Below are 27810 nucleotides of genomic sequence, written 5' to 3' on the forward strand. Positions count from 1 at the left end.
AAAAGTCAGAATTTCCCTGCATATTGCGCTTAACAATCATCACGTTTTCTCAAGTTACAGATTTCGCGAGTAATTAAGTTTATTTCTGAAAAACGTGAAGACGAGCAGATAACGTTCCGTGCGGTTCTATAGTCGCAGTAAGAGTTTCGCTGTCAAAAGAACAAAAAACTGAAGCGTTTTTCAGAACTATTTTCTCTCACACACACACAATTAAGATCTACAATGGCTTTCATCGCCTGACGATCGAGCGAGACATTTTGGCCCAGGACAGAAAGTAGCGCTTTCAGAAAAATGGTCGATTGTCGATTACGCGCTAAATATAGTCGCGGCTAGCTGTTTCTCTTTCGAATACACAACGGTTACACGCAACGCATGCATATGATCGATAAACGTACTGCGGCATTGAGCACAGTCCGGGCTGTCCGCACGGCCAACAAGATGAGCGCAGTACCGATAGAGTATGAATGAAGAGCACGCCAAGTCCCCATTGTCTGTGCATCCACCGTGGTCATTGCAGTTTCTCTGGGTGTGTACGTGGTGCGGGTGACAGAGTCTATATACCGGGTGTTTCAGCGAACACTTTCAAATTTTTTTAAAGCTTGTCTCTGGCAGATAGCGCAATGCTACTTCATGCGGTGGTCCACTCAAAGTGGCGGAAATTACTTGCACAAAAAATTGAAATGCATAATCGACGAATTAACAAAAACCGTGCGTGAAAGTGTGCGGAACCTCAATCGTTTAATTTATCTTTGTCGACATGCGCATATACATAAAAAAAAAATCATTATATATAATGCTTCCACTGGTGACGCGCGCGAATTCAAAGTTTGGAGGACACCTCGACCTACGGCAAAGCTATATGCCATCCCCCCCCCCCCCTTCTTTTTGGGTAAGAACGAATACATGAAATATAGCCTGTGACATACAGCATTGTTTTTTCAAAATTATATTTCTGGAAAAGGCAGAAATTACCTACATGACAAATCGCAATCTTCAGTAAGCTAATTAGAAATATTCACCACAGTTAACGTTCTAATGATAGAATTTGGACCCGGGTTGAAATTGCGAGATTGAAGTCGAGCTTGGAAGGACTGCAAAAAACAACAACAACAACGAAAAAACGAAGTACGTTCTGCCGGTTTACGAGCCAAAAAACCACACTCCCATTGAGGCGCACGTCGCACTCCACGGGTTACCGGATCGAATTTGACCACCAGGGATCCTTCACAACGTGCACCCGATGCGCCAGTGTACGCACACGAGCGTTCTTACATTCTCTCTCGCTCTCTTCCTCCCCCCCCCCCTCCCTTCCCGTCGGGATGCGCTCGCGGCGGCCGGGTACCGAGCCCAAGACTTCGAGCTCACAGCGCCTGACAGTTGTACAAGTTGATATAGGATTCATGCTACCAAAGGCAGGCTTGCGAAGATGGACACAAGTCAGTGTCACACGCCTGCCTGTGTTTCCCTTTTATTTCTACACGAGTATACAGGGTGGACATTTTTAAAAGTTTTATGGATCATTAAAAAAAAAGACTCTTGCAGATAACATAATCCTAGTCGATGAGCTGGATTATTCGGATAGGCCGACAAGGCTTGCTCGAGAAATGGAAACGCATATTCAACTAATTAACGACTATCCATTAATTATCACCCGAATTAATTTCCTTAGGGCACATACTGCAGTTTAAGAAGTGTAGTCGGTGAGTTTGCAAGGCGCATCCACCACTTGGAAACGTCTCCATAATGACGCCCGTCTGGAGACATACGCCACCAAAATTTCCATAAAAAATGCACTGTTGCTCCACTTACTACTTGTTAAACAAAACACTCTTTTATTCATTGAAGCGCAAAACTAATGGGAACGGCCATGTATTTCGTTCCACACTTTGGGAAATTATATCTAGAATCTGTTGTTATTCTGGAAATTCGTTTCAATTAAGTGGATACGTGGCATTGAGTAACAAGAATCTTGTGCGCAATATCTTTTTTTTTTCTCGTTACTACATCACCCCTTCTTCAAGCGCGTATACGTTGAGGGAATTTTCAGTTTCTCTGCTGATGTATCTTCACAAGAAAACGAAAGATTATGACTGATGAGAATCTTGAAAAGCAATTAGCGAAGATAAACAACGTTAAAGAGCTACGCAGGACGCACTGAAAGAGCTAGGCCAGCTCGTTTTAATATTTAGCTATATTTGTGCAGTGTTAACGAAATGATGACAGGAAAGTAACGTAAAACCAATCGATTATTTTTTTAGTAATTGCTCAATTACTTTCGTGGGCAGTAACTTATCACTCTAATCGATTACATTTTTAATGAAGTAATTGTAACCGGTAAGCTTTCTTTTTAACGCGTACAAGTCCGCGCATAATTCTGTAGATTATATTTGAAATTTAAAATATGCGCCGGCTTACCGGAGAGCTGCATCGTTTTATCAATGCGCATATATATATATATATATATATATATATATATATATATATATATATATATATATATATATATATATATATATATATATATATATATATATATATATATATATATATATATATAATGTACATATATATATCATTAATACTTTTTATCAACTCGTACGTATGGGGGGATTAAAATATTGAACTGTAATATCTTCAACAAAGTTTGAGCTCAATATAATTTTTTCCTCTGCTTCCATAGCTTTAAAAAAGTATAATTCCGTCCCTTCAAAATGTATAACGACGTTTAGCGGGCCCTTTAGAATTTCGGTAATTTCTTGCAGCTCCTAGCTGTTATGGGTAGTCGACAACTTTACCTGCTTTCTTGCAGCTTCGTTATTATCTGATTTTCAGTTTTCATACGGCTGTTCTTTTACACTTATCTCACCTGCGCGGCGCGCCCCGTACGACTTTCACAATTTATTACTCCTCTGATTGCACCGCGCAATTGCAGAATTTCCAGTATGTTGCGCAAATTTAGTGCGCAGTTTACTCCGGATTATTTAATTCTGATTAGCGGCTTATAGTTAGTTTTCTTAGAGCAAATTTCTTGCGAGTCCCAGGGTTTGGCAAATGCACAATTCCGTATTGTATTCACGGTCATGCCGGAGCGTGGATACACATGCTCGCGTTCTAACGCGGTCTTGGTGTGCGTATCGCAGCCGTTACCGGGGACACCACGGAGGAGGGAAATGATAGGAGTTAACACGTGATCGCACGTCAAAGTGCGCGGCTGGTTTTACACCGTTCCCGCACTAGTGCAGGCACAGCCACGGCAGGGCAGCTGAAGAAGCGCGCACCGAATAAAAACTACTGGCGCAGCTACTGGGAACCAAACGTCTCAGCAAATCTCGATTCTTGCTCCGTGATCTCGAAGCAAGAGGCCACGTGTAGGGCTACCACTGAGCAAATGTATGGGCTTCACGGAGCGTTCGATTTGTGAAGGCTGGCTCCGTGACGTAATGCCCCCTCCTATCCTTTTGCTTCCTCCATGGATTGCTATGATTCTGGACATTGTCATATTCCGCCATCTTGTGGAATTTGGTAATGACTGCGTTTTGAGCCAATCAGAGAGAGGCTGTGATTGGCTCGAAATTCCGCCATTATCAGATTCGACAACATGGCGGAATTTAACAATGTCCTCCCGTCGACGCGTGCAAAGTCTTATTTATAAAGAAACATTTTTGCGAGTTCTTCTCTCTGCTGGCTCATAAATAATTCTACCACTCTCACCAGTATTCCTCTAACAATCGTGAAGGATACGCGAGGTTATTAATTCTTTTTTTTCAAAGAGCGAAAACATCTGGCCTCCATGAATCCAGCGTGCATGGCCGAAGCCCAGAGAAACGCATTACAGTTAGCCATGCGGCTTGTTGTTTTTAGTTTGTAATTTTTTGCTCTGTTTTAGTGCTGCTGGAACTGTGATATATATATATATATATATATATATATATATATATATATATATATATATATATATATATATATATATATATATATATATATATATATATATATATGTATATATATATATATATATATATATATGTATATATATATATATATATATATATATATGTATATTTTGTAAGGGCGTATACCTTCTCGAATTAACAAAATATATTAGCTAAACGTGTTTCGCGATGCCGGGAAAGGCGCGCTGTGTTTTCTACTGTTTCTCAGAATGTACTCGGCTATCAAAATATTTTGGTGGAGCACCCACATACTTGCGTGACAAAGTCTACTTGGCGTGCGAATACCAGTTCGTGCGTAGGAAACGCGCAGGATCGAAAACCGAAAGCTAACCTCCACCGCCTCCACCGTACGATTTCGAAATCAAAAGACTTACAATAGAGATATTTTATAACACAGTGAAGCTTCAAAGTTATATTTAAATTTTTTTTAAATTTCAAAGCAAGACAATATAGAGGCTATGTTAGATATGTGAACCAATAAGGACAACAAAAGCGAAACAGCGAAACTACCAACTGTCACGAAAGGCCGAAATCAGTATGTATGCGTTGCACATGGCGCGGTGCTGCGAGCAGTTTCAGTTGTCACGAAGTTCCCGAATTACGACTTGTTAATCGCGCTGCGCACGACGGAAGATGTAGGGTTTTCGTGGCGCCGTTTATTCTCAGACTGCGACTAGCATGAGCTTGTCCTTTTAACGCTCGTGTTGTGCTCGCTGGTCGAACGGCGCCAACCGAACGGTGGCTGCTCGTTCCATGGGCCTTCTCTGTTCGTTTAGGATTGTGCATTGCGCTTCGCTTTGTACGTAGGCTCGCTGCGGCAAAGCGCGCGCTTTTTTCTGCGCTCGTGCGAGAGATGGATGACGATCGAAGGAGGGAGCACAAAGGCGCCGTAAAGCACGGCACTCACGACGACTCCGTGAATCGCAGGAGCAGTATGTTCGAGCTTCGGCTGGTGACGCTGGACCATTACCTCGCGGCGCCGTCGGCCCCGCTGGACCCTCTCGTCTCCAAGCTGGGCGGCTGGGAAGTCTGGCAGGTGCCCGTTTTGCGGATCTTCGGTGTAACGCCCGCAGGTAGGTTATTCTTTTTCGATCCGCCGTGTGTTCAAGTCCACGATTGCGACGTCATGTAGCACGGACCGCTCGCAATCGGCATCGATGGCGGAGTGCGAGCGGTTGCGTGGCCCCGCGCTTTTGTTTGCCGTCCGCTGCTTGGCCGGCTCGCCGGGCCGACGTTTGTTTGAAGAAACTTGCGTAGACGTCGACAGTGCTCTGGCGACGAATTCCCTGCCGCTGTCTCGTTCACTGCACGTGAGGCGAAGGTGAATGACCTGCGTTAAGATGGTGCGAGAGCTCCGAGTAGCGTTAGTTAGCTCTCGCTTTGAGCGCTGTTTCCTTTCTGGCACCTACGGCTCTCGAAAAGTGAATGAGATGAAAAGCGGTGTTCTAGGCGACGCCGGAGCTTGTAGCCCGCTGTACTAAATACGTGTTAAAGGTAATTGACCTGGATTTGGATTGGGTACTTCTGTAACGGATGCTACAATTGCTGCGGATATAATGAAGCTAAGTTCGCCGCCAATGTTACTAATATGTGATTGTCGTAAAAATGAAAACGTCAAGGTATTCGCATATTTTGTTCCAGCAGCGGTCGGTCTATTGCGGTCTAAGTTCTTGCGGGAGATTAGTGATATTAGTCATAGTGCTTGTTTATGCCTAAACCAACGTAAACCGGACGTTAGTTTGACGTTATTGCGTAGGGACACACTGCGATCGCTTTATGGAGTCTATATCTTTATATGCAGTGAAACAGATTTTACGGTCTGCATCATAGGCACCAAAACCTGCACTTCAGTATTGAAGTGACAGTAGTATAGTTGCACTGTATTTTGCCTAAATTCGAAGTAATTTCAGACGTAAATGCCGTGCGATCAGCTTGCAAAGGCAGAAAAACAACGAAATAGCACAGCTAACTTTTGTTCTGTCAAAGGCTTTGCACCTATTTCTCTAAACAATCCATCGAATTTCTTATGAGGTCAGAGAGAAGTGCTGTACAAGGAGACTGTACATAACCTTTAATGCCGCCGAGACTTGGTATCTGCCGAACCACTGTGTGCAGTTTGTTTCGTTTATTTGGTTCCTTAGACAGCATTTAAGAGGAGCTCGATGCTAAAGGCCAAATCATTTCCTGAGGCCTCGACTGCACATTCTGACAACATATTTAACCGATTAGACGGTGAAGTACGTTAACCTATTTAAATACGTAGGAGGTCAGCTTACAATACACCGAGTGGAAGACAATCATGCTCGTATGGAAAGGAACTGCACCTGGACCCAACCAATTCACCAGCGTACCTTCCTTCACTTGGTAGACCTGCACTCGAAATCAAAACTGACCTGAGCTATGATGTGATGCAAATGCGATTGATGCTGGGCGTTTCAAGACCAACTTTATTATAAAATACTCCACGTTTCCCAATCTTCACACTTGCTAAGATAGCCTTTTCACGTGCAAGAAGCAGATATTAGAGTTTCAACAATTTGAAAAAAATATGTGTTAGTACTAGTAGTGGGTGAATATTTGAAGTTTTGAATATGAATTGAATATCACACGCTAATGATTTATATTCGTATTGAAATATGAACTAGTTCGTATTTTTTAATATGGAAACTAACCAAATATTTTGCAACTGATTACTGGTTACTGTTCTCCGTCTGTTAAAAAAGGGTCACAAATGATCAGAAATGAAACAACAAAATTTTTCGAAGTGATAAAGTGGGCAATGCGAGCTTTGTTTTCTGTTTCACCGAAGAAGCCTACATTGCAACCTGTAATTTTCGCTTTTTGTCTGTGATTAAGTGTTTCTTGCAGTTTTATCATGTAGGAGTTTTATTTTTTATGCCACAACCAGTCATGTTTGCCATGCAATGGGCCCTTTTTCACTTCTGTCCCACACGTCATTCAGCAGCTATTTTCTTCTTCCGCAACTTCTCTTTTTTCTGCAACTGTTTATATAGTATTTTTGGAAAGCTAATCATGCAGCAGCTATTCATTCTTGGAAAGATTGTTTGGAACCAGGCTCTGAAGATGTTGAGAGGCTATTCGTGGAGTGCTTTTAATTACAATTACTGACCTTGTGTTTAAAACTGATGCTAATTGTCCATGATAGCTGCCTTCTTTTTCACTCGCCAGCGCAATCGTGGTAGGGAGTTACACCGAAATAAATATTCCTGCTGTAATTATATAAGTCTGCATTTCACTATTCAATATTCAATACTTACTGTTCATGTTTGATTCATATTAAAAAAAGTTGATATTTGCCCACTTCTAGTTCTTACTTCTGTAAGCATGAGCGCATTTGGAAAAGCAATAATGACTAGGAACAACATCATGGTACTGGCTTGAGCTGCGCACATATGCTCAGAGCATTTTGTTACGAGGCCATTGAAAATGCTCGAGAAGTGTTAAGTGCCTATTGTAATGGGAACGGTTCTTTGTCTGGCTGGCAGGAAGAAGTAAACACCAGTGTCATTCAAGGAAAACACGTGCTGGCAATGTGCGCTGTCGAAGACGATAAGCAACAAATTGCGAGAGCAGCTTTGCGGGCCCAGGCGTTTTCTTTCCATGAACAATCCACAGGCACTGGCTCAGATATGCTGGCTTTGTGCTCGCATTTCCAACCGCATGGTGCGGGTACTCAACCGAGTATGGTTAGTGCAGCATGGTGTGTAACCTTGAGAATGCAGTCAGAAAAAAAAAAAAAAGCAGTGACCTGCTGATTTCTCTGCATCCCATTTCAATCAGAAACTGTGAACCAACTTGGTATGATTTCTGCTGCTAGCTCATTTCGGGGAAAAAGAAATAAACTCATAATTATTGTGCAATGTCGTACTTTGTTGTACTTCTTATTTCATCTAATGTTCTGGAATACTTGCAGATTTAATATACTGAATAGTTTCTGCAGCTATATGCAATTAGATAATCTCTCGGCGTTAGCCCTTTGTTTACCAATGTCAAGTCAGTGTATTGTGTCGTTGCTGCATTGCAGGGCTTCAAGACCAAATTTTGTGTCTGCTTGCATTAAATGCAAACAGGAGCAAGAAATCTGCATTTTTAACTGGCATTTTCATGGGGTAAGATGGGCTAAGCATTGTAAATAATGGAATTATTTCTAACCGATTATCAACTGGATTTCCAACTGGACTTCCTACTCGAACTAGTAGCAGAATTTATTGAATTGGTTGGGTTTATTGTATACCATAGTTAAAAGATATGTTGGATGCGAGGGCAACAAATTAATTTTTACAACTTAAGGTAGGCCAACTCAAGGCCGTCCAGAGGGCCCAAGAACTGGCGGAGCGTCACCACGTTCCCGTCCCGACTTGGGCGTCGCCTACGGTTTCGGCCCAAGGAGCTCGCCGCGTGCGATCTCCAACGGCTTAGACCCCTCAGGACCTCAATAAAGTTCTTGACTGACTGACTTAAGGTAGGCTATATAACGCATGTTCAAAGTAAAGGTAGGCTACATAACACGTGTTCAAAGTGTGGTTCATAAGCTTTCTTACATTTTACCACAGCTTTGAGAGCCTTTGTGGCACTCAAGTTATTCGTTCTAAAGACTACCAGTAATTGAGCACTTGAGCCTGAATACTGCAACTCAGAGTTGGGTGGATATGGTATTCCTCGGACGCGGGCATGCACGCTGAACATGTGACTCACTCTCTGAGCTTGGCAAAGGCAAAAGAAAGCGTGCGACTACAGCAAAAACCACATTACATGTTGAAGCCTAGCCAAAGCTCCTGATCCTGCCAGGAAAAATGGTGGATGCATTGATAGGACAAGTGTTTGACAAGATGCCAGCATGCATGGTCTGGGTTACAGTGGACTGCCGCCAACAGTGGTGATGCCGCAAGGCTGTGTTGTGATGGCACGATGGGAAACACACTCAATCTCGACAGCAGATCCAACGAAAGGGCTTAAAGTTCCTGAGAGCGTTCGGTGCTAGAGGAAAAGGGTCAAAAATAACCAGCCAAACGCGAGGCATGGGGTCTCATTTGACCTGTCAAAAATGCTGCTTGTGAGTGGTGTAGAGTGCCCCAAAAGGGCCAGCTGAGTTTCTCATGGGAGGGAGAGAGAGAGAGAGAGAGAGAGAGAGAGAGAGAGAGAGAGAGAGAGAGAGAGAGAGAAGAGAAAAACTTTAACTTATTTCTGAATGTGTTTTTGTTGCTAGCTATCTCATTATGTATAGAATCGTATGTTAACAACTTGGATTACTGCCAATTGCATTTTTGTAAAAGGCCTCACTACTAGCTTTGCCTATGGGACCATATAGTGTGTGCACATAATTGTATTCATTTGGCGAATTTTTGGAAATTAAACTTGAAACCTCAAACTGCAGTTGCTATGAAAGGCCACTGAGAATTTGCACTGCCTCTTGGAATTGACAGAATGTGAATGCGCAGTGGTATCAATTTGCTCAGCGCATCTGTTAGAATGCTAAACCACCAGCATGACATTGCAGCAATGTGCTGAATTCCCACACTGGGCATCCACATCCAATGGAGGACCGCAGGAAGATGGAGGCTCAAAGTGATCCACCGTGGTCAAACAAGGCTTGTCAGTGGAGCCAACGTTTTAGCATGTGGACTTTGTCAGCGCAGCAGCTGCTTTCCTTGAAAACATTTATGTACGCAAAAGCCACTCTGACCTGACATAGTCAACTTGTCATTTGCTTTGCATTAAGTGAAGGTCTAAAACCGCCAAAACCTAGATAAAGTATTGTCAATATGATTATCAGCTCTGTGGTAAGCTCACAATGTGGAAAAAGGTTTGTAAACGGTAAAATTAACATCCACCTTACTTTAGCACTAACCTCCTTGTAGACTACCAGCTACAAGGAGGTTCATTGACCCGTACTACATTGTATTCATTGACCCGTACTTCAAGTTGTCGAATAATTCAGCATTATGCAGCAGTCTGCCAGTCTCCTGGTTAGCTCAGATGGTGGAACAACTTTCCCAGAAAGGCATTGGTCCCATGTTTGATCCCCGATTGAGATGAATTTTTCTTCAACTACAAAGCTTCCTTTTTGCACAAACCCATATTGGTTTTCATTGTAGCTTTGTGCTACAGGTCGCGTGCATGTTAAAGTACTGTCGAGCGTCAGAGTGCTCTAAATAATTTACTGTAATACTTGTTCCTACGAACCAGTTTCATTTTCGGTACCCAGGAGGTAAGTGTGTCAGGATGCACTGGCTCATTTAATCCCAGCTGCCACATCGACCAGCAGACAGAACAAGTGCATGCAACACTCTTGCGAATTTTTTTTAAAAACGAGAATGTTGGTGTACCTAGCCTTATTGCTACACAACGTTCAGGAAATTCACTCTTTCCGTTACCAAATTTCAGCTTTGTCCAACCTTTACATCACTCATTTATAGCAACTGGTGAAGTATTCTTTCAGACATTTTTTCATTAATTTGGCAGAAAAATGCTCATTACTAGCTTATGAAACAAATCAGCAGCATATGACAAAGCCATGTGCAACAGTGCATCACAAAAGCTTGTTTAAGTTTGTTTAGTTGCGTTTGGGCATATTGGAATATTACCTAATATATCGAACTATAATTTGTGCGTAAGCCTGTTTGTTATAACTGCGTTTGACTGTACACTAATTCGTTTTGATATTTTAAAAATTTTTATTAATTTATTTTACATACCCTCAAGCACCTGGGTATTGTAGAGGGGAGTGGGCTACATGTGCGCAACGATAACAAGATTAATTATCAATTTACATAATACTAGCGACATTTGTGCTGAAAACAACAAAGTTGGCAAAAGAGGAAGAAATTAAAAAAAAAGTAATTGAATCATGAATACAGAGCACAGTGTTTGCAGTCATGGGGTATTGTCATAACTCAAGAAAGGAAAGGATAGTTTGGCAGAAAAGTGCAGTCTTCTATTAACACAATATCAGCGGGAAGGGGGTTCCAGTCATTGGTTGTATATGGAATGAATGAGCATAAAAACCCAGTAGTGTGACAAAAAGTGCCTTTTACTTTATGACTGGGATCTACTTGAGAGGACTAATGTGGGGTTGTTAGGATAAGTTCACTATGAAGGACACGGTGACGAAACACTTTCTAAAAAATGCATAAGCAAAAAACTTTTCTGCTCAGGGATAACAATCGCAGGCACAAGCTGTTTTTCATAAAGGTTAAGCTCGAGGTACGATTGTAGTTGGAAAGAATGAAGCATGTGGGATTATTTTGAACCATTTCAAGAGTTAATGAGCGTAGCATTCTTAATGCCCCAGATGGAAGCAGTTTATTCCAACTTGGAACGTACTAGCGTTCTATATAGGAAACTTGCCGACGTTGAAGACTGGGCGTGTTGGTATAGCATACTAGATGTTGGATTGCGTGACATCTTGATGGGACACAGAAGAGGAACACACACAACGGAACACCACTTGCAACTATCGATTTATTTCCTCGTCAGTGTGATAAATACAAGAATGCACTCAAAGGGGAAAGAACAAAAAAATTCAAAAAGGACCTTCCATGAATACGAAGCTGCCTTTGTTACATTGATCATTTGGCTGCGTTTGACAATGCAATAAAAAAGGACAATGAGGGTAAAAAATTTTTTAGAGATCAGGGTGTGAGGAAATTGATTTCTTTTGCACTAAGGTAAACAGACTGCATGCATGCACACATGCTTCTTATGTGTTCAATCTCGGCGGCATCTGTAATCTCTCGTGTCATTTAGCTGGCGTCTTTGCTCACCATAGTGCAGTTCGCAAAGATTGCCTGACATCTGCAATCTCTATGATGAATCCCAAGGTGTCAGACTGCTTTTGAAACATTATAGTCATGCTCCTTTAATCTTTCGTTCAGACAGCACCCGGTCTGTCTGACATACTTTCTGCCGTATGAAAATTGAACAGAAGGCACCATTCCGTGAGTGCACCCGACGAACATCTTTCTATGTTGTGTTTCACAGCTTCGTTTCTGTGTGGCACCTCAATTCGCACACATGCTCAGCAATTCCTCCGGGGCCGGAAAAAACATGTTACATTGTATCGTTCACCAATTTTCTTTACGTGACGCACGATTGAATGAATGTACGGTATCACCTCTATTTTTTTCACATCTGCTTCGGCCACAGGGCTCCTGCCCACATAATGATTGCCTAGTCCCGATTTCATTGAGCAATAATTGTGCCACGGATACTGATACATGGGAAAGATAGCCTGAGTGTTTGCTCCCCTAAATTGTCAGCAGCGCTGTGATGGCATGGTTTTTTAACGCATTAATGTGGCAAGGCCTAACTATGGCTCTTTCTATGACCTTAGAATGCGCAGAGTCGAATGGCAAAAGAGGCTTATTTACGTGCGGTTTGTATTGTCAACAAATGTGCCTCAGGCAGAGACCCAGGCTTAAGTCAAGGAACCTGATAGATCCTCCATCTGGCTCTTCACGTGTGATGACCAGTGGCTCTAGACGTTCACTGAAAATTATTTCTGTGTGTGTCAATGAGGACTGAGTGACGACTGAGGGAATTAATGGATAGTTGCAAGTAGCGCTCCCTTGTATGTGTTTCTCTTCTGTGTTTCCCATCGAAATGTTGCACATTCCAACAGCTAGTTATATAGGAGTAATTTTACTGATGCAGGGGACTTGATTATATTTCGCCACAAGTGGCCCAATAGGCGATTAGCATTATTAGTTATATGGGACATTTCCAGGATAAGTCGGACGATCTAGTTAACCTAAATAACGGTAAGTTGAAACATGTTCTAGCTGGACATTGTTAAGCGTAAATGCAGGGGCGCACGCGATGAGTCTTATAATAGTCATCAGCTTGCATTTTTTAGGGTTTAATTTCCTGACCCATTGTTTACACCACGTGGCAAATTTATTTAAATCAGTCTGCAGAATTTCCTGGTCACTACCAGTAAGAATCTTGTGATGCAGTACACAGTCATCGGCGTATATAGGTGAATGGGGGACGAAACACAATCAGATAAGTTGTTAATGTATATTGGGAAAAGTAGTGGGCTTAAAATGGAGCCTTGCGGTAGAGCTGACGCCACGTTAGTTAAGGGCGAATCATGGCTGTTGGCAGAAACATACTGTCAACGGTTGACATAAGCTATTTGCGCCAAATGAGTATCTTGTGGTGAAGGTGTAAGGAAGAAAGAGCCATGATTAACTGTATTGAAGGCCCTCGAGAAATCTAAAAAGGTACAATTGATTCTGGAATACTTGTCAGATATTGAATGCAGGCGATGAGTGAAAGGAAGTAATTGAGCCTCGCAAGTAAATAAGATGCCTAAAGCCATGTTGAGATGGCGGGAAAAAAGAATTTGATTCTTAAAAATTAAAGATGGGCTCATCAATTTGCCGGAGATGGTTGTCAGTGAAATAGGTCGGTAGTTTGAGGGAGAATGCTTGCTGCCTGTTTTATAAATGGGAACCATGTTTACAATCTTCCAATCTGGAGGAAGGACCGCGACCGAGTGACTGCAGGAAAAGTTTAGACTGAGAAGAGTGAAATTTAGTCTGTTTTAGAACTGTGGAGTTGATATTGTCAATTCCATAAGACGAAGAAAGTACTTGATAATTTTGTAATTTAACCATTGCATTGTTTACTTGGTAATGCTTACTGTAAATAAAGGACTTTTTTCAGCTACCAATTAGATGTAATCAGTTACATTTTTAATGAAACATGCCCTGACAGGCTATGCATCTTTGAGCACCAGAGTTTGGTGTGAACTGCAGAGTTGAAATGGACGAAACTGGAACAATGGTCTTCAAAATCGGTGTCCTGCAGATATGATGGGTCAGTGGAACATGGCAGTCTTCCAGATTTGCGCGCTTGTCGTATAAGCCCGACTTCTGAATTTTTTTCTTATAATAAATTTCTCTTCTTCACTCCTAGAAGCATTTACAGGTGGCCTTCATGGGCAGTCAAACCTGCTGCTCAATTCTTCTTCACTTAGTGCAGTCTGTGACTTCTCTGCTACAGGTGGAAGTTTTTGGCTATTAAACTCTTATGCTTCTCTCTGTTTGACATTACATGTCTCGTACACACTTATGGTTGTAACACACAGACAGTATTTCTAGGGCTAAAAAATATGTAGCATTATATTAAATTATGTGACATATTTGGCTACATTTTCAAGAAACATGAACAGCCATTTAAAATGGCTAACAGGTGAAGGGTGCCGAGATGCGGTCCATCAGATGTTGGCTACCAAAGTGTTGGTGGTTCTATGGCTCAATAGCGATGGCCACTTTGGACATTGTTGCCAGGCGGTCACCTAGTGGGATTTTTCAGTTATTCATGGGCCCTGTCATGAGTGCTTTCTCCAAACGCCAGCAATAATGCAGCGCTACACTTCATAGAGAATTGAGTAACCACAGTCTTTTGTGCAAACTGCTCATACTTTCCTACTCTGATTTTCCCTCTAGCATGCACATTGAGCTAGTTTTCAGCATAGCTGCCAGATGTCTTCACAAAATAAAATGATAATTAATACGTCTTTGAAATGCAGTTCATAGTGAAGAATGTTAACAAAGTGTACAGGGCTACAGAGGACACATTCAAAGAGCCGGACCATCTTGTTCTAGTTACTGTATTAGTGCAGTGTTGATAAAAGTAGGGAGGAAAGTAACATTAAAGTCATTGGTTGCTTTTTAATAATGGCTCAGTTACTTTCATGAGGCAGTAATTAGTAATCATATTAAACATTTGAACGAGTAATTATGATTATAATCAATTATTTTTTTCTGTAATGTGTGCAAGCCTGCCGGTGGCTGTACAAAATGTTAAGCAGGGCTAGGCTAATGGCAAGTTGGAAAAGTTCTGTGAGAGCATTGCCTGCTGAAGCTGTTATTTTTATGTTGCCCTCCTTTCCTTTCAGTGTTTCCTACACAATGCCAGAAGCATGTGTGACTATGTTTCATTTTGTAAATATTTTCCATTCTTTGTCCCTTCTTTTACAGGCATTTTGCTACGAGCTATTTTTATCTGCTTTGTTGTACCCTCCATGATGGCTTTGTGGCTAAGGCGTTGCGCTGCTAAGCATGAGATCGTGGGATTGAATCCCGACCTCGGGTGCCCATTTCGATGGGGGCAAAATACAGAAATGCCAGTTAACAAACCCCATGGTCAAAATTAATCCATAGTGCCCCATTACGGTGTGCGTCATAATCAGGGCCGGTATTTTGTAGTGATGCCTTTTCTGATTCTAAGCTTTTTCAGGCTTTTCGCGCTTGGCCAGTGGTCAGAGCAACGGTCTGCCCGCATTATCAACGGGATCAGGCGGCTGTGTGGGGTGGATGATAAGAATAGCACAGAATAAGGCATAAGGCATTGCTACAAAATAGCGGCCCAGATCATCGTTCTGGCACATAAAACCCTAGAATTAAATTTCTTTTTCAGCTTTGTTGTCTTTGGGACCTTTATGGTTATCCTTGGGATTTTATTTTGATGTTTGCTTTTTATATAATGTAGTATTGCTAGACATATTTCCCCCGATATGTAAGTATTAGAGGTGGGCGAATGCCAACCTTTTCTAATATGAATGGAATACGAGTCGTTAGCATTAGATATATGAGCTGATTATTCAATAGCCAAATGCAAGTGCATTTATTTACAGCAGAAATATTTATTTTGGTATAATTACTTAATTTCACGATCTTGGAAAAACTGTCCAAGAAAGGCGGAGAGCTCAGATAAGCATATTTTATATTTGAAAATATCACTATATCGAACTATTTTGTAATCCTGTTTGAGTTCAATATGTTTGAGATTGACTGTAGTTCTTTTTCGAATACCTACAGTTGATGTCTATTCGTATTCGAAACCTCAGATATTTGCCTATCCTTAGTAAATGTAGATATTAAGTTAAACCTTTTGTTTCTTAATTTGAATTACTGGCAAAACTTGCTATTAATTATTTGCTGAACCATGGGCTCCCTCTTTGGGTTGTTGGTTGTTTCCCAATGTTATTTAGTGTATTGTATTGCTATTCTCTAATGTGATTAATTGTATCACTTTACCTGTTGATGCCACGACATGAGTAGCAAATAGAATCCTTATTATCCAACCCAGGCATGTTTACAATAATTTTTCCTCATGTGGAGGATGGGAGAAAGGGAAGGAGGAAAAATGGCGGGCAATAACGATAACGGCATAGTGATGCATCATAGAAACACTTCGCATAACCACCAACATATTGTTATGTGTGGAAAGACGCAGACGAAAGATGCTATTTACACGCTATTTACACTGGAGCCAGGCAGCCAGGCTGACGCTCGTTCGTGCCAAGGGCACTGACCAACTTCTTCGTTGTTCTCGCGGCGGCTCGTCTCTTGAGCATCGCTCAATGGTATCGTAATAATATAAAGAAACTTTCCATCATCCTCTTTTATGTCGTCATCATTATGACACCACTAGAGCTGTCATTACACTGTCGTCCTTATGCCACTTCGTTCTCAGCTTCACTCTCATCTTGTGTTAAAAACAAAACTTTGCCTATTGCTACCGACACTGCATATCGAATACTTGCCCCTGTCACAATGTGCAGCTGGGAGTCGGTTGCGTTAATGACTGAGCTACTGTGCAAAATTTGCGTGCGATTTCTTGCACGACGCAGACTTCGACAGTGATGCCCTCTCTGCATGGATATTTTGGAGACCAGAGTACGCAACACTATAGTGCATGTAGACAATGTTAGGTCTATTGCAAATGAAATGTCTGCTGGAGTTCAGAGGCAGAGAAATTGCTGAATTCTGCTGACTTTCTGTTTCACAGACGGCCACCCGAAAGACATAGAGTAGGTTAAATAACTAGTTAATACTGGTAAAACAAAAGCAACAAAAGGGGGCAGCTCTGTGTGAAGTCTGAATGGTTGAGTTGTTACAACGCTCTGAACAATGGATTGCAGTCTAATAGAACTGCTAGGCAGGCGACACTTCCCACGGGTGCTTGCTTCTAACCTCATCCTCTTGCCCTTGCCGTACTGTCATGACATGTTAAATGGATTGAATGCCATGGCTCATGTCACATTGTGGAGCATTCTGGCACCTGTGTATTTCCGCTAGTATCTCGCATTGTTCATTAAATGGTTCATCTGCTTGCTATTTTTGATCGGTACATTGTTCCATTGTTGTGGGAAATTGAAGAAGACAGGAAAGGTGGAGGTAAGAAAGAGAAGGGAAGAAAGGAAAGGTCTCTGGCATCTTGACTGTTTTGGCTGTTGGAGGACATGTTGGTTGACCTCTGGTCAAGGAAAAGAGAAAAGGACAAAATGAAGAATAATGCCAAGAGACAAGAAAGAATGTCTGCTGCATTTGACTGGTTCCAAATGATGTGAAGCCCTCTTGAGATTAGCGCCAGGGAAATCCTGACCCAGCTGATCGTGCTAGATGCTTCCTGAGCAATCGTTAGTAGCCACATGATTGAGTTTCTGTCTGATCTTGGTTGAAGGTGGAAGCACCTCTGAGCACTCCTGGCTGAAACATGGGGCTCTGAATGAACCAGACAAATGCGTTTTGAGTGCTTGATTTCAACCAGCCCAATGAAAACAGGACCGTGAGAACACTCTAAAGTGACCAGTGAAATGTACTAATAGACATAATGAAATTTATCAGTTATATGAGATGCTATGTAACAAAAATAAAAACAAAATGCCTTGATGCAGTCAGCAGCCCAGCATTGTTAAGTGTGGTGCCAAGTCAACTTCCACCAAGAATGTCTCCAGGACAGGTTGAGCCCTCTCCTGAGTCCATTCCATGCCCTCAAAGAAGAGCTACGCAGTCTTGGAGAGTGGTGAAGGAATTCAGTAACATTGCCAAGCAGTATTTCATTTTTTGTTTTGTTTCTTGTGAAAAGAGTTTTGCCTTCATGCCACTGATGTAATCACTCCTTTGTTGTAATGTCACTGTTATGCCACCTTCACTCTGTTGTTAATTCATTGTCATTATGTAATTATGCCATAATTGTAATTTATTTGTCTTTGTGCCATCATGATCATTCATTCATTGTCACATTGTCAACACTATTCTGCAGTTTTCACTCTGTTGTCACTAATCCCTTCATTATCCTTCTATCGTCATGCTGTTGTCACCCAGTTGTCATGCACCTGTTGTCACATTTTGGTGCAGTCATCCCATTGTCACCGTACTGTCGTCATTTTAGCATTATTATCCCCTTGTCGTCATGCTCTCATGCGTCATATCATTGTTGTTATGCTGTCATTGTCACCGCATTGTCGTCATACCATCGTCAATCCATCGTCGACATGCTGCCATTTCTTTTTTAAACGAGAACAATGTTTTTCACAAACACCAATGAAAGCTTCACTTCAACTGATTTTCATAGCGCATAGGATTTGTATACCTTATGCCGTTCGTCCAAATTATGAAGTAGCTTGGCTTTTCAGAGCCTGTGGTTGAAACTTTTACTCATCGGTTTTACGCATGGTAAACTTAAAGCACTTTTAATGTTAGGCAGTCAGTACAAAACGCAAGACACCAGAATCATGAAAGAAACATTGACATTTTCTGTTAATGTTTCATCATTCAAGTGGTTTGTGGGGTTTATGCACAGGTTGATGGTCTACCATGGCATTGCTGTTTCATTTCACTCAGATCAGTACCATATAAAAAGTGCACCATGTTACAGTTTGTGCTAATCTACAAGTAATCTCTGATGAATTTCAGGTACTATGTTCTCAAAGATTCTATTTGGTTTCAGCTGATTGTGTACATCTGGCATGAAATTTCTCGGTGACCACGTTGACTTCTTTGTATGGCTTTTCCTTTTTTTTTTGTTTGTCTGTGCCCTGAGTGCTTGACACTGAAATGGCATGTTGTCCTTGTGCAGGCCAGAAAGCATGCCTGCATGTTCACGGGGTCCTGCCGTACTTGACCGTGCCGTGCACGGAGCCACGGCCCGAGCGCTCTGCTGTCGTGCTCGCCTCCGAGATCGACCTGCTGCTCAACACGGCTGCTGGACGGGCCACCAGCATGCACCGGCACGTCCACCATGTGGCTGTCTTCCGCGGCACGTGAGTGCTAGCTGTATTTAATTTCTTGTTGAGCCCAGACGCCTTTCAGTAAACCCATTAATTGCAAATGTTTTTCCTTGGAAAAGAAAAAGAAACACGCTAAACTTCCCAAACAACTTTATTGTACCAAAATTTTGCTTATAGTAAAGGCCAGAAATTTGACCAGGAACATTAGGCCATGCGTTCCATTAGGCCAAACTAAATAACAAAGCTTGTACTGAAAAGCAAGTTTTCCTTCTTTCTTTGAACAAACATGAAAATCTGAAATGCTATTGCCTGGGCGCTTGATAATGAAAGGAGAAAAACGAAACACATAATGCTGCACAGGAAGGTGTGGTAGCTGGAGAAAGAAAAGTTGCAATAGGATCGAAAGTTGGGTGAGTTATTACGGTAACATAATTTTGTTGCAGCGCAATAGGACGAAGACGTAGACGAGATACACAGGATGTGTGCTGACTCTCAATTGTTATGACAATCTACAGTTTTTAAATCTGTGCCTCATGTTTAGACCTGATCATGTTTGTTGATGTTAGTCTTTTACGTCTAAGAAACCAATGCTTGATTTTTCTTCTAGTCATCAAAAAGCCATAAAATAAAGGATAGCTCTCATATCAAGGGAAAAAGATTGCGTGCACATGGCAAACAGCCAAGTTTTTTGCTACAGATCAAAAGGCTAAAGTAAGCTGGTTTTTTTCAGTCAAGTGCTGTACGGAACTTGTCAGAAGCTTTCAAAAGGGGTAAATAATCTGGCTAGTACAAATAAACAGGAAAATGCACAAAAAAGAAAAAGGTTTGCAAGTTGTCGCATGGTTTAAGGAATGTTGTCGATAGATACGGGGTAAACACATTTTTAGCTCCAGAGAACTTGTCGAGGATTTGCCTGCTCGGAAGAAAACTTGAGTGGTGCCGTAGTAGATAACGTGGTTGTGATGTAAAGTACTTGTCAGTGTTTGTGCCTTGCAAGACTGGGATTGTGTATCAAATTCCACTCACATATGGAAAATTGTGGGACAGAGTGGCAGGTACCTCAATATCTGATTAAAAGAGCACAATCAATCATTAAAGAAACCTAGTGCGACGGATTAACATTACACTGCCACACATGCGGCTGCACACCCATGTTGTTAGATACGAAAGTCCTTTCTAGACATAGGCGCCAAACAATTTGCAAGGTAATTGAAGGTTTTCATATTAAAAGAATGGGGGATGCATGCCTCACCCATGCTGCGGTTTTGTTGTTGGACAAGGAATATGCATATCTGCTTAGCACATATGCTCACTCTACATAATCTTTTTAAAGCTTTTTTGCCTTTGTGGTTTAGTTTCCTTCTGGCAATTCTTGATGTTTGATAGCTTTTAACCTTTATGTTTTGTTAACCTCCATATTTGTATCTGACCACATGCTCCTTTGGTTTCTGGGTGTGTTTCATTCGCTTATACAGTCAAGGCCTGATTTTCCCAACGTCCGATTTTTCGGACATGCCCGATAACGTCTGAAATTTCGGATGCTCAGACACTTTCGCTGTCAGATTTTCTGGACTTCTTACCCCTAGCCACAGGTTCAAAGTGGCATCCATTGCTGCCATATTGAGTGAGGGTGCATCGCACCCTCACTCGCATGCGAATGCGCTAGCTGTAGCCAGCAATAGCACCACGGCCACCATATTCTATCGAAACATCAAACCAGCACCTTTGCACGCCAATTTGTTGGCAGCCATAGCTACGGCCTTTTGTGTTTATCTACATGTTGTTTGGTTAGTTTTATGATAGATTGTGTGATTGTGTTGTGCTGCTGTGCGCTGCCTTTGACGTTTGCCAAGAAGCTTTCTCCTGCTATTTGGTGCTGTGATTTTTGTCGGGATTTGTCACTGACGGTGATGCTGCCGACTACGCCTTCAGCATCTTTGCCCATGACTTTGAAGCCTCATCGCAGGCTGATGAAGGAAAAGAAAGCTATGATCATCGAGCATGTTGAAAGCGGCCGGTCGCAAGCTGACCAGTGCAAGGAGTTTGTAATTCCAGAGAAAATGGTTTTGTGTTTCATGAAAGCAAGTTAAAGATCTTGGAAGAGGCTGGAAAGTCAAATGGGGCTCAAAAAAAGAATGCAAGTTAGGGTGTTTACTTGAAGCTTGGGGAAGCATTCCTCGTGTGGCCAAATACCATGGTCGCAAAGGGAATGTTGGTGTCGGGTTACATGTTGAAGCAAAAGCTGGAGGCCTACGTGCTTCAAATGATCATTGAAGGCTTCAAGTTCGGCATTGGGTGGCTGAGAAATTTGAAGAATTGCCATGACCTCAAGTTCAAGAAGATGTGCGCGGAAAGCGGCGCTGTCGATGATTCAGCTGTTAAACAGTATCGCAACGGATAACTAATCTTTGTTGCAGTAGGTCAAAACATTTTCAACTGCGATGAAACCGAACTGCTCTGCAATATGCCCCCATAGAAAATGCTTGCATTTTCTGGTGATCTCTGCCATGGCAGCAAAGAGCGGCTGACTGTCCTCATCCGCAGCAACATGCCAGGCAGCAAGAAGCTTCCGATGCATGTCATAGGGAGATCGAAGAATCCAAGGTTTCTTAAGGGGGCAACCCGACCTGTTCAGTATCAGGCCAATAAGACGGCCTGGATAACACAGCAGTTATTCGAAGTGTGCATTTGCAAGTTGGACAGAAGGTTCGAGCAGCAGAGTCGAAAAATTCTGCTGTTTGGGGACAACTGTGCTGCAGATGGCCACATCAAAGACGTAAAGACCATACAGATGGAATTTCTGTGGCCGAACACCACAACAATCCTGCAGCTGATGGACCAAGGTGGGATCTGCAACCTGACTCTTCTGTACAGGTCACGCATGCCCAGCCACACGGTGCTGTGCTTAGACAGCAGCAAAAGTTAATCTGTTGACCTTCAGTCTGCTGCCGGCATGCTTGCATACTTGTGGAAGGCAGTTACACAAGAAACACTACGCACCTGCTTTCACCATGCGAGCTTCACACTCGGCACCGAGATGGCTGTCTCACCCAGAGGGAAAAACAGCATATGGGATCAATCCCCTTCCATGGGCATTGTGTTCGATGACCTGTGTTGTCGGTGGCATTTAGACTCCAAGTAGGATACCTCATGAAGGATTCACTGACGAACCCTGTGTGAAGTTAACTGACAATCATCCGTCAAGTGACAGTGAATTCGTATGACTCCGGCACTTAGAATGAAGGGCCAGTGTCTGCTCAGCCTATGAGCTCCGAGTTGATGCAAGCATTGATGACACTGTCATCAATGTACAGCGATTATATGACCCTGGCTGAAATTGAAGTCAACATCATTGTGTGCAAGCGGAACACCGTGCAAAAGATGGACAGTTTTTTTTGAGCCGCTAAAGCAGTAACAGGCAGCGTTGACCCAGATGAAGGTAGCTCCAGCTACATTGACGGCACCCGCTGTCGTATTTAAACAAATTTTTATAAATGCCTCTTTTCAGCTTTTAGAGCCACCTCAACGATGCATAGGCAGAGTTGTGCAAATCTGATACTACATCCTTGACCCTCTCCATTGGAGAAATAGCTATAAAATGGTACATTTTCTGCGTGCATTCGTTTTTTTGGACTGCCCAATTTTTTTAACCTTTTCGGGGTCCTTTGGCAGTCCGAAGAAACGGATGTTGACCGAATACAAGCTTTTCCAATAATATCTTCAGTTGAGAGTCGGCACTTGTCCTGTGTATCTTGTCTACACCTTCGTCCTTTCACAGTCCAACAAAATTATGAAAGCAATGTTATTAGATGTGTTACATAAAGTACCCAGCACAAACTGAAGCTATGCTTACATTGGTGAAAGTGGCAATCTTGAAAATTGCCTGAAACAATACAAAAAAATGCTTCCAGTACACTTGCAAAACATGTGGTAGCTGCTAATCATGAGGCTCACTGTAACATTCTTTCCATAATCATAAAAGAAAACAGTTGTCATTCATAACTGTATCTCAAGTTCGGGGTTATCGGCACATGAGACACGCTGAATCGGGATGGCACTCTTCCATATGCAAGATGCCCTAGTCAGCAACTAAACTGAACTTATGCTTATCATTTTGAGGAGCTTATTTTTCAGGAATCATGCTTTTCATGTGGGAAGCATTATACATGAATGACTGTTCATGCGCAGGCGCCTGTACGGTTTCCATGACAGAGAGGAGACCTTCCTACGAATCTACCTCTACAACCCGCTTCATGTGCCCAAGTGAGTGGCTAGCTGTGTCTTCTGTTGGCACTTCTGGAATGCTATCACCAGCCTGCTAGTTTTCACTTGCATTTTGAGAAGCTCTGTTCTTTGAGGCTGTCATATATCACCTGTTCTTGGAGCAGATTTGACAACAGTCTTTCAACTATTACTGCTCATTTCTTATATATGTGTATGGTTTTTACTTTGCTTATTTCAGTGCAGTTCAGTGTACATATTGTCCTATATAGCCCCTGAAGGGGCATTACTGTAATACATAAGGTGGGGGGATTCAACAAGCCGTTATGTAAAGAAAACACAGGGTCGGATTATGTACATGGTGTGTTTACACTGAGATGCAAGGTTTTCAAGAAAAGGGTGGACAGCTCGCATGCAGAACGACACCATCCTCTTTATCGTCTTTTCCCAGGGACGGTTCTTTCCTTTTGCCTTCAGTGGACGCAAGGTGATATGTTCTAAATGACACAATTTTGTATATGTAATGTGATCAGTTACATGCTTTAGTAACATCAAGGGTAAGTCATAGCAACAATGTAAGGAGGAAGACTGTTCTATTCCTTGGCGTTTCTAAAAACGAACGAGGCAGTAAATGTAGTACTGGCATCTAGTTGTGAAACTTGTTGCTTAGAGCAGACGCAGTGAGAGATGGGCGCTGTAATATAGCTTGTGATAAAACTTAAAGGATCCCTCAGCAGACTTGATTGAAAATGTTGGCTATATGTGAGAAGTTGTAAAACGCCATCTAGGGGGGCTTTACTACAGAAATTCTTCAATTTTTTAAAGTCTGGTTAACCTTCCTTCCTTTCCTTCCTCCCTTTTCTCTCTCTCTTCAATTTGTATCATTAACACTTTCCTGTCTGAACCTATACCCTTTGATAGCCCGTTATCGGTGGTTTCAATGTCAAATTTTGTCATGCTTGGTACAGCTAGCGTCATCCAGCGCATAAAAGAGGAACTATTTTTCTTGTCGCTTTCGTGTTTCTTTTTTTCCCCTTGGGGGGAAAAGCGTTTTTCTGTTGGGCGTGATGAACGCTCGTAGCTTCCAACATGGTGGTGACATTGCGCGCAGATGCCCTTCGGAAATGGCAAATTTTGAGGTATTCCGATGAGTCTGCATCAGAATATTTTGATGCTGGCAGCAGCACAGACATGGAAGATAATTTTGATTCATCAGACTTCAGCACGGACAGTGAAAGTGTGTCAAATAGCCCCGGAACGTCAACAGGTATCTGCCAGCAGGCTTCGTTTTCTACTTCGACCCGTTCTGTCGCTGCCGTGCTAAGACCTAAAGATATCCGATGTGCTCTAAAGGTCACAGTTCTTATCTGCATGGTGTCAACGTGGTTTGAGTAGGACCACTTACTGGTGGTGGTGAAAAGAGTGTACTTTTGTGCAACAAGGTGGCCGGGAGTGGATCTTGGCATTGCACAGTTATTGTGCTCTGCAGTGCCGTGCGGCAGTTCTTAAGAGCTGCCGCACGAGCACAATAGCCACTAGGGCTAACATTTTCATTTGTATGTAAAGAACTTCTGCAGATTAGAAAGCTTATATTTGCAGGAATGTTGTGTGTAGTCTTTTTGTTCAAAATGTATATTTCGAAATTATTGTGTGATCTCTTGGTACAAAGCAGCATCAGTGCTTATAAGGGGTTTTCTCGTTTTTGTAACAGATTTCTTTACTAAATTTTTTTCATAGAATATGATAAATGTCCGCTTGAAAATAATACCATTTTAAAGAACATTCCTTGTACAAATTGATACCATACATTCTAATAGCAGGTATTTGCTGTAACAGTAAAAAAGATTGTTTACTAGACTACCCAAAAATTGCCCATCTTTCCACAGCAAGGAAAGTGTTAAAAAAGTCGAAACTCGTAGCAAAGTCGCATTTGGCATGAAGACATCTTTGTTATATCTAATATTTGTTATTAGCATATTAAGAATATGAAACATATAACTTGCTGGTGTCGGTAAGAAACATTTTAGATTTACTTATTTATATATGATAATTTGTTATATCCATGATTGTTTATTGTGGTTTGTTAGAGGGATATGAGAAATTGAAATGTCGCGACTCCATTCTTCCAGGACTTGAGCTTCCCTGCCAACATAGACACTCTCTCTCTTTGACTCAACTAACGACCGCAAGCAGCATTTCTTTCCTGCATTCTCCTGATGCCAAGAGATGGTGTCACGTTTAGCGATATTATACAGTCCATGCTCGTTACAACGGACCTGTGTATAACAGACTTTCGAATATAACGGACCATATTTCAACCCTAGTTCAGTCTACTTATTTAATTAATGCAACGAAGTTCGCTTTTAACGGACCACGCTACAACTGGCTGTCGGCTACAGTGAACAAAATTAGTGGCAATGTTTGTCAAAATCGGGCGTATAAAACAGACTTTTGCTCTGTCGACACAGGTTGGCAACTGACTTGCGAGGGTCAGCCTATGATTGCGGCTCCGTATTGTGTGGCTCCATATCGCGGCTCCATATTGCGGCTCCATATCGATGTTACGGACTTCGGATAAAATGGAATTTTTCGTCAGATTATCAGGGTTCGTTGTAACGAGAGTCGACTGTATATGTTTTTTTCGCTGGCTTCTAACTCGTTGCATGAGGGTTGCCTAGGGAATGGTCAGCGTCACTTTTGGTTGCATTTCACCCAGAAGAAAGTGGTGGAGCTCTGCCCATTATTTCTTTAACCCTTCTCTCTGTCTGTTATCGCTCTCGCATTTGCTTGTCTGCCTCATGCAAGAGCCGTGAGTGTGGAGTTGCCATTGCATTTCATGCCAACCCTTTCATTTCCTCCCTCTCATTTTGAACTCATTTGCCCTTCTCGTTGGTATTTGTGTGTGCTTTGCGTGACTTCATGTCCATGTTTTTTTCGCACCGTTTCATCTATTACAGTATGACCAACAAACTTTCATCATAACCTTAGTCACTGTGCAAATTTTAGATGGGTACTTGCTGGGTATTTCAAGTGAATTGTCTAGTCAAAGTCATCAGGAGTGACCACGTGTCTCTGTGTGCAGAGTGGCTGAGTTGTTGCTGTCAGGGCACGTGCTGAAGCAGGTGATGCAACCACATGAGGCTCACATTCCGTACTCCTTGCAGGTGAGCCAGTGACAGTAGACCTGGCGGCTGTCTTTGTCTTTGTCAAACGTTACTCCTATACTCTTAAGCAAAATTACACCCTTTGGCTCGTAACTTGTCCCACAACAGTAATTGTCATCTGTCTTGTCTGCATTTCCTTTCTTTAACGCTGCAAGCCTGGTACTTCCAACTCACGAACGGCATGCGCATTATCAGCATGACAGAGCATTCTTGACAGGAAAGTAGCAAGCGTAGTGTTTTCAAGAAAGCAAATGCAAGCAAGACAGATGATTATTATTGTGTGGCAAATATACACCCCAAAGGGTGTACATTTGTTTGAAGAGTGTAATGCATTTCTGTCTTCAGTATCGTGAAACATGTATAATGGCAGAACGGGATAGGAATTCGAAATTTTTCAGTGTGTTTTGTTACGCCCTCAAATGGTGGACTCGATGCCTTAACTCTCATATGTACTTCAGGTATAGAAACACTGCCTGCAATTTCACTCGCAGTGTTAAAAGGATTTGAAGGATTTTAATTGATGTAATCAATGCAGTGTGCAGTAAAACCTCATCAATTCAGATTTCAGGGGACCGTAAAAAATGTCTGAATTGAATGCTGAATCATCAGATGCATCAAGCAAACAATAAACAAATGCTTACTTCACCATCTCACCTTTATTTACTTAATAAATCAGTAATCCTGCTTCTATATTGCACAAAATTGGTGCGGGAGCTGCAATTCTCATCATCTTATGACTTATTAGTGCCTGCAGCAGCGAGGGCCTTGCGACTTCCTTCGCAGTGCGGCCACGCTGTGCGACCCGAGGTTTTCATCTGAGTAGATGTGCTTGACATGTTTTTCACTACCGCATGCACATCCCATTTATTTTTTCGCCAGTGACCTGGTCGACAACAGATCGCCCGTCCATCGCACTGTAGCTGGCGGGTTTGCTACCAGTCAAACACACCAGACACCAATTTGACACCATTCAAATCGTGGTAGAATTACCCTTCATCCTCGAAACTTTTCCCCCTGTTTCTGACATTGTGCATGCCTGGCAAACAATACTACTTCTTGCCGCAACCACTGCAGATGGATCTGTTGTTGTTATCAACGCGTTAACGGATGGTGAGCAAGCATTTCTGAAGGCACACAGCTATCATGGAGCATGCATAGCAGTAAACGCATTAACGCTTGAAACATTCTGGTGATCTTGATGTTTCAGTACACTTCCTGCTGATGACTTTAGTGATGCTGACTCTGCAGCTTAGGTTACGTTGAGTGCTAGTGCTGATTTTGCCTTTTGCATTGCGTATTTGCGGCACTCTGTTTATTCTGAAGGCCATCCAAATGAACTGGTATGCAGTCGAATATATCTGAATTGATAATAGTTTAATGCAATTAAATAATGTATGTGCTTGCTGGGACCAGAGGGCAAGCACAT

General features: G+C 42.2%; 1 protein-coding gene across 4 annotated transcripts in view; it reads left to right on the plus strand.

The window, feature by feature from the left end:
- Nucleotides 1-27810, plus strand: part of PolZ1 (DNA polymerase zeta catalytic subunit) — a 169754-nt gene that overhangs the window by 20629 nt on the left and 121315 nt on the right. For 2 of the 4 annotated variants that reach the window (XM_065428506.1, XM_065428508.1), the window contains exons 1-4: nucleotides 4503-5026; nucleotides 18849-19032; nucleotides 23188-23262; nucleotides 26303-26384. In XM_065428506.1, the coding sequence (XP_065284578.1) occupies nucleotides 4807-5026; nucleotides 18849-19032; nucleotides 23188-23262; nucleotides 26303-26384 (561 nt within the window). In that variant the 5' untranslated portion in view covers nucleotides 4503-4806. The other 2 variants (XM_070538369.1, XM_065428509.2) reach the window with 2 other exon arrangements.

This window comes from Dermacentor albipictus, chromosome 5 (assembly GCF_038994185.2).
Source record: "Dermacentor albipictus isolate Rhodes 1998 colony chromosome 5, USDA_Dalb.pri_finalv2, whole genome shotgun sequence".
Taxonomy (NCBI): Eukaryota; Metazoa; Arthropoda; class Arachnida; order Ixodida; family Ixodidae; genus Dermacentor; species Dermacentor albipictus.